Raw genomic sequence first — 12724 nt, forward strand, 5'->3', positions numbered from 1 at the left:
TTGGACAGCTGTGATGCAAGGGTTAGGGGTTCCCACAGAAGGGTCAGGACACATTTGACTCTGGATATTCTTCTGCAGGACTCTGTTGGAGTGGATCTCTGTGTCCTATGGCAAAAGAATTAGTCTGTCCAATCAGAATTATCTTAATGTTAGTGATCTTTGTGCAGAGAGAGTTATGTGGTAGGCTTCTGACAAAGAATTGCAGTCTTAGCAAAATATCAGATATAGTGAAAAAAGCCAAGTCACCAATTCTAGTTGCATCTTTATGGATATATTATACAGAACTTTTAAAAGATACTTTAGAAGGCTTGATTGACTCTCTGAGATTTTATTTATGTTATTGAGTAAGATCATTTTCTTCAAAACATTTTTTATGATGTTTTTGTGTTTTATTAATACTAGCAACTGTCAGTGTTATGTTATTACAAGCACAGTTTTTCCTCATGTGGAGTTAAAGGCATTCAAAGGTATTTTGTGCTAAATGTCAATGGTATCAGTTGGGAAGATGAGTTTTTAATGCAGTATATTTTCTTGGGCTTGCCAGTATACTGCTATATAAAAGAAAACTACTTCTTGCATTGGAAAATATTTCTAAAAACATATTCATGTAGACAGTTACTTGGTTAAGTGCCGTATTTTGAAAGATGATTCAGAAATATTCTGGTTATGTTTTCTTTGAATTTTATAATTTTAAAAATGTTTCTTGGATAATTTTTAAAAAATATATATTTTTAGTTGTACCTTTATTTTATTTATTTTCATGTGGTGCTGAGGATCGAACCCAGTGCCTCATACATGCTAGGCAAGCACTCTACTGTTGAGCCACAACCCCAACCCTAATAATTTTTAAAAACATATTTATTTTTTAGTTATAGGTGGACATAATATCTTTATTTTTTTTTTAATGTGGTGCTGAGGATCGAACCTAGTGCCTCACACATGCTAGTCGAGCATTCTACCTCCGAGCCACAACCCCAGCCCCCCCAATAATTTTTTAATTACAGTGAATGTAATAGGTTCTTTCAGTGACACATGTATTTAAAAGTTGTTTAAAACAATAAGTTGTTTTAGGATGCTGTTCGTAGAATGTTTTTTCCTACATTTTTTGGATAACATTTACTTGATACATGATGTTTCTGAAAGAGTAGGTTATCATACACCAATATTAATAGAAAGGCTTTATCTTGGAAACCCTAGCTATATTTAAGTAAATGCTTTGTTATATAATAGCTTTATTTGGATTTTAACATATAATACATATTTGAGACTTTGCAAAATACTGAAATAAAGAAGAAAATAAAGGTGACCTGAATTCTACCACAGTTAAAATTTTGGGATATTTCCATTCCAGATACCTATGGGTGCTGTCTTCCCACTCTCATTTAAAAATAACAACAACCCGAAGCAGATAACAAAGTTTTGTGTTTATTAGTACTTTCTATGGGTACTGCTTTTGGGGGAAAATAGTTCTGTTTTATTTATCAATAAATCTTTGCCTTCTGCAATGAAAATGCCCCTTCTAGATAATTATTTTTGTGTGTATTTCAATAATGTAACATATATGAAGTATTTGCCATGGTAATGTAGTTTTAATTTTCTTCACATAATTTTGACTATCCAATTTGTTTCAAGAATCATAGACATTGAAAATCATTTTTTATTAATCTACCTTGACAATCCTTGGGCCACTTATAGGATTCAGCTTGTTCACACACGGTAGAATTTACAAGTGATTTTAACCTTTTTGGTGGAAATAACAACTTGTAAGATAAGGTTAGTATTGAATGCTGTTAATGAAGTTAATATGTTGTTGTACATAATCTCCAAAAGAAAGGTGCAGTCTGTTTTTTCCCCCATTATTCTTTACCACTCTGGGTTCGCTCCATATACTTAACCTTTTAAAAAAAATTCCTGAAGCCTTACCATCCTTTAGAATTTGTCTAATTCTTTGCCTTTTTTGGTGTATGTAGCCTTTTGATGTGGCAAGCTTGCTGGTATCTCTGACACAAAGAAAATAAAAGGGTGAGAAGAAGGGATGAGAAGGGACAGGAGAGAATAAATATCAATGGAATTTGACTTAATTTTTCTAAAATTATATATAAGTGTTTCCCTAATTTCATATATTATGATGCTTGCTTAAAAAACATTTTAATTGCATATGTAAAAAGTAGACACTGGATTTCACATTTTATTTAGGAAGTACATTGTACCCAAAGAACTAAAAGTAATTTAAAGTCATTATTTACACTTCACCTTCTAGGTATAATCTTCAATAGCATATTTATATTGTGTTGGTTGATTACGTTTTCCTTCTTCACACTAAAATTATTGAGCCAAGTTCAATAAGTATGCATCTTAGGCTAAATATTTTTGGTTTTGGCTTACCTAATTATTCTTACTTTCCCAAACCAAGTACATTCAACTTACATTTGTTACAATGTAACTTCCATGTTCTCTTCTGTATCCCTAGCACTGTAACTCAAAAATGTCTTTGAGTAAGTTAATTTGTCATTGTCTTAATTGTCTCTAGAGTTGAGGCCTACAGTTCTTATGAATATCAAACCTTTGCTGCTTTTATTGTTTTTACTTGTTTATATATAATTGTAATGGGATAACATGGTAAAATACTTTTAAACATTCATAACCACTGTGAATCAAATATGGTACTACAACCAAAGTTGAACTTTAGGTGGGCAGGAATATTTCTACATTTGCTAAAAATGTTAAAAAATAATGTTAATCAGCTAATTTAAGAAACTATTAATTGACATTGAAAAGGAGTTTAGGGTAATCACTGATTAACATGTAAATGTGAGTACTAAAAGTTTGAGGACTAGTTGTTTTTGAATGTGTTAGGCTGTATGTATACAGAAAAAGCTTATGCCAGAATATATGAATAAAATTAAAGTAGAAAAGTAGAAAAATAAGAAAGACTGCATTCTTTAACAAACTTTTATTCCTGAAGGAGTACTCTTGTTTTAAATGAATTAAAAATGTTGTATTTGTAAAGCAATATATTTAATGACAATTTGAATTTATCTAATAAGTAAAAGATTTGTTAATATTCAGAGTAATCTCCTTACTTTTAATTTACCATTTTGAGGTATTGAAAATATGACCTTTGTTTAACCCCTCTTGTTTCACCTCATTTTCCTTATTCAACCTATGGATGGGATAAGAGATTCGAAGTTGTTGCTTCAAGATCACAGTATGAGATGTTAATATATATTTTTTTGCAGATGAGGAAGAGAATAACTTTTGGAAAGGTGTGGGATTTATAATATTTTGCTGCTTTAGGAAAAGTATGAGCCATTTGTGTCTGAATATAACTATGTGTGTGTATATGTGTATATATATTTAAGTGGACATTAGAAGGACCTAATACTAATAGAATACATTAAGACCATTCACCATCCCTTCATTCGCAGCATCCTTTAGTATTTTTATACTATGACAACATTGAGTAAAAATACTGGAATCTCTTTAAGTGATGTTCTCATGAATGCTTATTTCTGAAAGTGGGATTTACTTTTATTTTGTGGCTCAGATTCTAGTCCTTTGAGGCTGAGAAGTGAAAAGAGAAATTGAAGACTTGAGCTGAAACCTTGTAGAGCCTAGCATCATCTTAGGATCCGGTCAAAATACTTCAGTGTATTTTAAAGCCTAGAGACGTCTGTAAATTGATGTGGCTTCCTTGATGAACCTAAATTAGTTTATTTTTATTATCAAGTTTAAATACCAGAGTTGAAACAAACAAAACAAGAATATTTGAAACATGACTTTTTTGATTGTTTCTTAAAGAATTCTTTCTTAGTGAGGCAGCCATTCCTCAATATGAATACACTTGGGCATATTTCTCTACTCTAGTGAGGCACATATACATATAAACTTGTTGAATTTAATTCCCTATTTTACTATTCTACGAGAGAAAGTCATTGATAATCAGAGAGCTAATCTAAATAATATTAGGAAGCAGTCTCTTAAGAAGTCCTCAACTCAGAATTCTAGACAACCCAATCACTTAATAGCTGCATGATTTTTGGAAAGTTTTTGAACCCCATTTTAATCATTTGCAAAAAGTATTGCAAATTCTGTCAGGCCTGTTTTATAAACCTACTTTGGAGAATCAGATATTGTAGTGTGTATTAATGGAGTATGTAAACTAAAAGATATATATATATATATATATTATAAAATCATTATTGATAAATAGCAGTAAATAACATCTATTTTCTAACAGTGATAACCTGTTTGTGTATCAGATAGCAAAGATACCCTGCTGTTCATACTGGAGAGAAATTTTTCATAATAATAAAATATTCTTCACTCGATAGAATAATTTTTTCCTGACAAATGATGTACATGCTATCTCACCAATTTCTTGGATGGAAATCTTGCCTTTTCATTAGGTATTATCAGAGAACTTCTTCAAAGAAAGTTTTTTATAATAATTAAATGATCCCCTCTGGTACTGATGGTATTTTTTTCCCCCTCTCCTGGACAGGCATATCATCCTTTTTTGTACTTGGGCGAATTCTGAATCACTGTTAAAGATATCAGCTTACTTTTTCTCCTGAGTGTACCTCATTGTCTTGTCTTTCTTAATTCTCAGGATTCCTAGATCCTTGTTGCAACTCCTAAATGTTAGTTCTCATCTCTAGTGTTTACATTGGAATTTTATCTGTTGTAAGTTTGAAAACATACATCATACTTGAAATGATGTCCTTTTATTACTTTCATAAAGTTAAAATATTCTGTGAAACTAATTTGCCTTTTGAGGGATACTGTTAGCAATATTTTCCCTCTTAGACTTCAAACTGATGATAGTCTTCAGGATATGATTTATTTAGAGTTAGGATGATCTATCTACATTTACCACATATGGTTTTGACTCACCCCTCTTTAATGCATAAGTGATGAAAAATATTTATGCAATATCTAAATGACTAATGGATTCTTAGATTATATATCTTTTATCTACTTAAGAAAATTGTGATCATGGAAAGTAATAGACTCAAAAATCAGAGAAGGGTATCAGAATGCAGTTAAAACTCATGCCTAATGGTATTTCCATTTTTATTTTTTTAGGTAAGCAGAATTTTATATAGTTTCTGTACAGCATTCAAACGTTCTTCCAGACAAGTGTCTGATGTTAAAGACTCGATTATTCCTACCCCTGACAGTGATGTGTTTACCTTTGGTGTCTCCTTGGAGGTAAAAGAAGATGATGGAAAAGGAAACTTTAGGTGAGGTTATTTGTGAAGGAAAAAAATATATCATTATGCCTGAAATATAATATTGACTAATCTAAAATTTCCCCCAGCTAGACAATGTTGGCATAAAGTGTTAAACTGGTAAAGGAATTTTTGGTGAATATGTTTCATTGTTCTGATGCTTTTCAGATATTTAAATGATTTTCTTAATAATTTAAAAGTACTAAAGTTTATTATAGTAAATTTAGTAAAATAATAAAAATAGAAGGAGAAACTTTAATCTTGCCAGCCATAAGTAATTACTTCTAATATTTAGTTTATCCCCTTTGTTTATTTCGAAGGGAATTTTAAAATGATTGTATATATACAAGTAGTTTCTTTACATTTTAAGAATTTCTTATTAAAATGTCTTAAAATAATTTTTAATGGTAACTAATAGTATATTATATAGTTCAATTATCATTTAATTGTCCATTTTTTTCTATTGGACATTTAAAATGTTTTTCCTCCAGTTTAAAAACAGGCAATTAGTAAGAAGTATTTATACTATTTAATAACCACCTATATGCCTTAACTGTGCTTTTAATTCTAACAGTAATTACTGGGAAGATAATTTATCTGTATATTTATAGATGTAGAAATAGAGTCTCAGATCAAATAAGTTGTTCCTGATAGTTTTCCTTTTCAGTTGAGAACTTCTATTTTCAACATTTAGTGTTTTAATGAATTAATTCATTATATGAATAATGAATTTAGCTAGATATGGGGACACATACCTTAATCCCAGCTACTTGGGATGTTTAAGCAGGAGGATTGCAAGTTCCAGGCCAGCCTGGCAACTTAGTGAGACCCTGATTCAAAATAAAAAAAAAAAAGGGCTGAGGATGTAACTCACTGGTTAAGGTACTCTGGGTTCAATCCTCAGTATTGGCTTCCCCCAAAAAGAATAGTTTGGTTTAGGCTTGAATTTGATTAACTTACCACTGTCTATCTTGGTCAATCTTTTCTTTGTATGTTTTTGAATATGTCATAATCTTAAATGCTGTCTTAAAATTAAAGTTGTCAATGTTTTTGCTTTCTGTTTCACTATATAATAGGCACCCATGACTATATAGCCAGCTAAACCAGAAATGTAACTGTCTTAAAAATAGCGAATAAATTATATTTTAAAATTTATTAAACAATAACTAAAACTTGCAATTATAGCTTTTTTTTTTTAGTTGTAGATGGACATAATACCTTAATTTAATTTATTTATTTATATATGGTGCTGAGGATTGAACCCAGTGCTTCATACCTGCCAAGCGAGAGCTCTACCACTGAGCCACAACCTCAGCCCTGCAATTGTATCATGTTACATCTTGGTTTTAAACTTGGTTAGGAGATGAAATGTAAGGCTTTTTAAAGTCCAATTTAAAAATTATTGGAAATTTTTGTTTCTGACCATAAAATTTATAGTTATCTGTGGCAAGGTGAGAGTTTAGCACATTGTATGTATGTATGTATGTATGTATGTATTTATTTATTTATATATTTGTGGTGTTAGGGATTGAACCCAGGGTCTTGTGCATGCAAGGCAAGTGCTCTACCAACTGAGCTATATCCCCAGCCCAGCACATTTTTTAACTTTATTTTATTTTATTCATTTATTTATATGTGGTGCTGAGGACCAAACCTAGTGCCTCACATGTGCTAGGCGCATCGCATGCTCTACCACTGAGCCACAAACTCAGGCCAAGAGTGTAAAACATCTTAAGAGTCATTGCTTAAATACTTGATTGTCTTGTTCAAACCTTGGAATATCTTATTTGATTATATTGTTATATTGGTAATTCTTGTTCTTTTTGAATATTTCAGCCCTGTGCCAAAGGATAGAGATAAATTTTATTTCAAATTAAAGCAAGGAATAGAGAAGAAGGTTGTGATTACAGTGCAGCAACTTTCTAACAAAGAATTAGCTATTGAAAGGTAAGTGTCTTGCTCTTAAATGCTATTAAAACTTGTGTTGACATTGATACTACTTTCAAAAGACAAGCTATTGAATCAGCTCTGTAGCTCAGTGTGGCTTTTCATTATACTTTCTCCAATTAAAAATGAAGATGAGAATAATAATGCTGTCTCCACTTCAAGTTACATATAACTAACTTCACTGAAAATCTCATTTGATGGGGAAAATATACATGCAATTACCTTAGTTTTTCAATAATTCTTTCAACCCTTTTATTTTCTCTTATTTGCGTATACAGCACAAATACCTTAACTTTTGAATTATTTTTCCATTTGAGTAGGCTTAAAATACAGATATATATATTTTTAAAATATATAAATGCATAGACACAAATTGTTTATCTTTCATAGGAAAGCTATTCACAAAACAAAACTTGTAGGACAAACAATACTGTAAACAAAGTCAATAACAGATGATAATTCTGAAAGAATATTCATATTGTAGATATCACATTTCTAAACAATTGGAAGAAAACAACGGAGAAAAATATACTAGAGTATGAATAAATAAATCATGGAAAAGCTGTTGAGATGCCTAACATATTTAAAGATGTCTTAATTCATAAATATGGAGATGTAAATGAAAGTAAGCACAAGATATCAGATTGGAAAAATATGTAGTGATGGTACAGATTCAGGAAAAAGAATATTCTCATGTTGTTAATGGAAGTGTCAAGTGTGTGTGTACACCCATTTTGAAGAAACAGTGTGGCAGCATGTAAAAATATTTTTTTAAAAATCCTATAATTGGATACATTGGCTTAGGGAAATTATTCTATTGGAGATAAGAGTAATGCTATATAAAGATAATTTTAAATATGTTTATTAATAAGCAGCATTGTTTATAGTGGCAAAAAAATTGGGAATGCAAATTTTTATTCACTTGGCTTCAAGGAATGGGAGAAATTGGTGATAAGCAAGAGGAAAAAACCTCTTCATCAAGACTGCCGTATACTGTGACTACTCCCTGTGTCTCCCTTCTACATTTCTTGGACTGGAATTACGGTGGAGGCAACCAAGATAACAATTGATGGCATCACAGCCCCTTTGTCCTTATGAAAGCTAGGAGAAGATGTGTGGTCCCCAACCATTTTTAGTTTTCTGTAGGAAGTAGAATACTTAGTTCTATTTTGTTCCAATCTTTGGATCTTGCTGCCTATTTTCAGGTAACAGAAAAAGTTCAATTGAGCATAAAATCACTATGGTATGGTGATGTATGCATGTTTAAAAAAGTTGTTTGCAAATTTGACCATGTATAAAAATCATATTTCATCATTTGTAAGACATATGTTTTCATATTTAACATCCCTGAAATTGTGATGTGCTTTATAGTTGATAACATCTTATAATTGTCACCTTTCTCTGTCATTCTTAGTGGTATAAAAAAGTGTCTTAATTATAGTCTTAAAATTGATGAAAAATGAGCTGAAGAGAAAAAATTTTGCTAAGTATTAAAGTCCTAAAGAATATTATTTTTTTACATATAATAACCTTTCATTAAAAAAATTGACTAGTATTAGATAACAGCCGTTTTTAAATTTTTTTTATTTGGAAGCAATTTCAAACTTTCAGGAGCATTTAAAAAAATTAAACTAGTATTAGAGAGAACAATTTTAAGACTATAAAAACATACTGCTCCTTATCAAAATTTTCTCCTTGATCTAGCAATCATTCATGATTCTTGTCTGATTTAGTCTTTATGATTGTGATTACAAATGATAATTTTTCAACTCCTTTATTACTATCCCTATATTATTATCAGATCATGGCACTCTGCTGTAAACAGAGCCTTCTCTTCTCTTCCACTTAGTTATCTATTTGTTTTTGGTATTGACTCCTGGATTTAATTTTTAAAAATTAAAAAAAATTATATCTGTCAATGGACCTTTGTTTTATTTGTCAATGGACCGTTATTTTATTTATTTATATGTAGTGCTGTGAATTGAACCCAGGGCCTCACACACGCTAGGCAAGCGCTCTACCACTGAGCCACAACCCTGGTCCTGGATTTCATTTTTTTTCTCCAGTACTTTGTAATTCACTCTAGTACTTAGTTATTTTATTGTTTAATTTGCCTAAGAATTAGCCACTAGGAAACCTTCAAACCCCATTCCAGATGACATACCACATCATTATGTTGAGCACTTCATTTTGCATGTTACAAAAAAGCAACTTTATATTTAATAAGCCTATAGTAACATAGTATTAGGTGTTGAATAATTTAACTTTAAATAAGTATTCTTTCAAAATATTAAGAGTTTTATGATTAAATGGTATATTATACCTAAACTATGCAAACTATGCTTGAATGTAAAGCATTTCTTTTCCCAATGAGAAGCCCCAAGTTTGATAAACTTAAATATAGAAAGCTTGATAAATATAGGTGGAGTAGTTGAGGGCCTAATTATATATCTTTTTGGTAACTTGGTTAAACATTTACACATTCATTTAAAATAGAAAACAATAGTTTAGAAATGCTACTTTAGCTTACTTTTTCAGAAATATTTTTTTAGTTGATGATGGACCTTTATTTTATTTATTTATTTATATGTGGTGCTGAGAATCAAATATAGTGCCTCACACAGGTGAGGCAAGCACTCTACCAGTGAGTCACAACTCCAGCCCTAGCCTACTTTTATATTCATAAAATAGTTTTATTCAGATTTTTCCAATAGTCTCATCATTACCTAAACTATCTTTTGGATGCTTTTTTCAGAATACCAATATTTTTTCAGAGCCTGTTATCTCATGTTACACGTAGGTTCCTTGAGAGGAACCTATTTTGAATTAGTATGTGTCTGTCATTAGGAAATTTTCCTAAGTATAAAGCATACAAAATCAATAACTTTCCTACACATCAATAATTAATTTGCTGAAGAAGAAATCAGGAAAACAGTCCCATTCACAAAAGCCTTAAAAAAATAAAAAGGTACTTAGGAATAAACCTAAACAAGGAGATGAAAGACGTCTTCAATGTCAATTATTGAACCCCGAATAAAGAAATTCAAGTTACTAGAAGATAGAAATATCTCCCACATTCATGGATACAGAGAATTGATATTGTTAAAATGATCATATTATCAAAAGTGATGTACAGATTCAATGTACTTCTCATCAAAATACTAATGAGATTCTTGACAGAATTAGGAAAATCAATTCTAAAATTCTTTTGGAAGAATAAAGAGCCCAAATAGCCAAATCAATCCTAAGTAAAAAACAAACAACAACAACAACAAAAAACAAACATCACAATACCTGAGTTCAAATTATACTTCAGTATAGTACAAAACTATACTTCAGCTATAGTACAAAAACTGCATGGTACTGGCATAAACCAGTGGAACAGAATAGAAGAGATAGAGACAAACCCATACAGATACTCATCTGTATGGCACCAAAAATGTATGTTGGAGAACAGGTAGCCATTTTAATGTTTTCATGTTGCTGGGAATACTGGCTCTCCATATATAGAAGAGTAAGGCTAGATTCCTGTTTGTCACTTTGCACAATAGCCAACTCGAAATGGATCAAAGACTTAAGAATTAGTCCAGCAACTTTGCAACTCAGAAGAAAGCATAGGGTCAACACTCCAACATATAGGCCCAGGCAATGACTTCCTCAATAGGCCTCCTGAAGCCTATAGGAAATAATATTGAGAATTAAACAATGGGATGGCATCCAACTGAAAAGCTTCTACACAGCAGAAAAAACAGTTAAAAATGTGAAGAGAGAGCCTACAGAATGGAGAAAGATTTTGCTAGTTTCTCTTCTGATAGGATATTAATACCCAGAATATAGAAAGAACTCGGACCCCTAAAACAGGTAATTCAGTAAATGGGCAAAGTAACTTAACAGTCATTTCTCAAAAGAAATATAAATGGCTAACAAATATTTGAAAAAGGTTCAACGTCTTTAGCAGTTAGGGAAATGCAAATCAAAACTATACTGAAATTTTATCTCATTGAGTTACAGTGATAGCCATCAAGAATACAAATGATAAGAATTGCTAAAGAGGAAGTGGGGGAATAGGGACATTTTTACAAGTGTTGGTGGGATTGTAATTTAGTACAACCACTTTGCAAATCTGTATGGAGATTCTTCAGAAGACTATCCAGGAAACCAACATATTACTCAGCTATACTACTCCTTGGTAGTTATTCTAAAGAATTAAAGTTAGCATACTACAGTAGTATGTGTATAACCATGTTTATAGCAGCACAATTCACAATAGCCAAGCTGTGGAACCAGCCTACCTGTCTATCAGTGGGTGAACAGATAAAGAAAATATACAATGGAGTTTTATCCAATCATAAAGAAAAGTGAAATATGTCATTTGCAGAAAAGTGGATGGAGTATTTTATTAAGTGAAATAAGCCAAACTCATAATGTCAAGGATCATGTGTGAACTCTAGAGGGGATAAAGGAAAAAAGTTGGTGGGGGGAATCTCATGAAAATTGAAGGGAGACCAGTAGAGCAAAGGAATAGGAAAGGGAAAGAACTGGGTAATGATATTTATCAAATTATGTTGTTATATCTTGTGCATACATCAATATGTAACAACAAATCTCATCATTATGTATAATTATAATGCACCAATAAAAATATGGAACAATAAGCCGGGAGTGATGGTGCATATGTGTAATCCCAGCAGCTTGGGAGGCTGAGGCAGGAGGATTGCGGGTTCAAAGCCAGCCTCAACGAAAGTGAGGTTCTAAGTAACTCAGAGACTCTGTCTGTAAATAAAATACAAAACAGGGCTGGAGATGTGGCTTAGTAGTTGAGTGCCTCTGAGTTCAATCCCTGGTACCAAAAAAAAAAAAAAAAAAAAGGAACAGCAAAAAAGAAAAATTTCCTACATGTATTCGTTTGTATGTATCAGGACAGTTGTTTTTAAAATTAATTCCACACATAACTGCTTAGTATATTGTTTTAATTTTATTTCTTTTTAAATTGACACACTGGGCATGGTGGTGCACACCTGTAATCCAACCTACCTGGGAGGCTGAAGCAGAAGGATTGCAAATTTGAGGTCAGCCTCGATAACCCTGTCTTGAAATAAGAAAATACAAAAAATTAAAAATAAATTGACAAAAAATTTTATATGTTTATTTTGTATAACATCTTGAAATTTGGATACATTGTGGGATGCGTAAGTTGTATTGTTTTTATTTTAATATAACTATTGATGATAATATCTAATACAACTCTGAGTTTATATATTCAGTAATCAGTGTTAAATTTCTTTGCTTACTTTTTCACTCATTCTATCAGACACCTTTATAAATATCCAAATTAGAACTGACTGACATTGCTTCAGGCTAATGAGTCTTGTCCTAATAATACTTTGTTATAACAGAATTACCTGTGATATGGGAGATTTTGTAAATACTCAGATTTTGGAAAATGAAACCTTTGCTTTTTATTGTGTTAAATGTGATATTAATTGTGTTAAAATCACAAACTGTAAATGATGGTTTAAGTAATCCAGTAGGTGGCACTCTTA

The 12724-nt window shown here is 31.3% G+C and overlaps 1 protein-coding gene across 19 annotated transcripts in view; it reads left to right on the forward strand.

Moving 5' to 3' along the window:
• The window catches only part of Rabgap1l (RAB GTPase activating protein 1 like), a 581968-nt gene that overhangs the window by 57752 nt on the left and 511492 nt on the right, over positions 1-12724 (forward strand). For all 19 annotated transcript variants that reach the window (XR_013426383.1, XM_078022342.1, XM_078022343.1 and 16 more), the window contains 2 exons: positions 5089-5246; positions 7071-7181. Coding sequence is in view for 18 of the 19 variants with exons in the window: in XM_078022342.1 (XP_077878468.1) it covers positions 5089-5246; positions 7071-7181 (269 nt within the window). In the remaining variant the exon portion in view is untranslated. The remainder of the gene's footprint in view (positions 1-5088; positions 5247-7070; positions 7182-12724) is intronic.

This window comes from Ictidomys tridecemlineatus, chromosome 10 (assembly GCF_052094955.1).
Source record: "Ictidomys tridecemlineatus isolate mIctTri1 chromosome 10, mIctTri1.hap1, whole genome shotgun sequence".
Taxonomy (NCBI): domain Eukaryota; kingdom Metazoa; phylum Chordata; class Mammalia; order Rodentia; family Sciuridae; genus Ictidomys; species Ictidomys tridecemlineatus.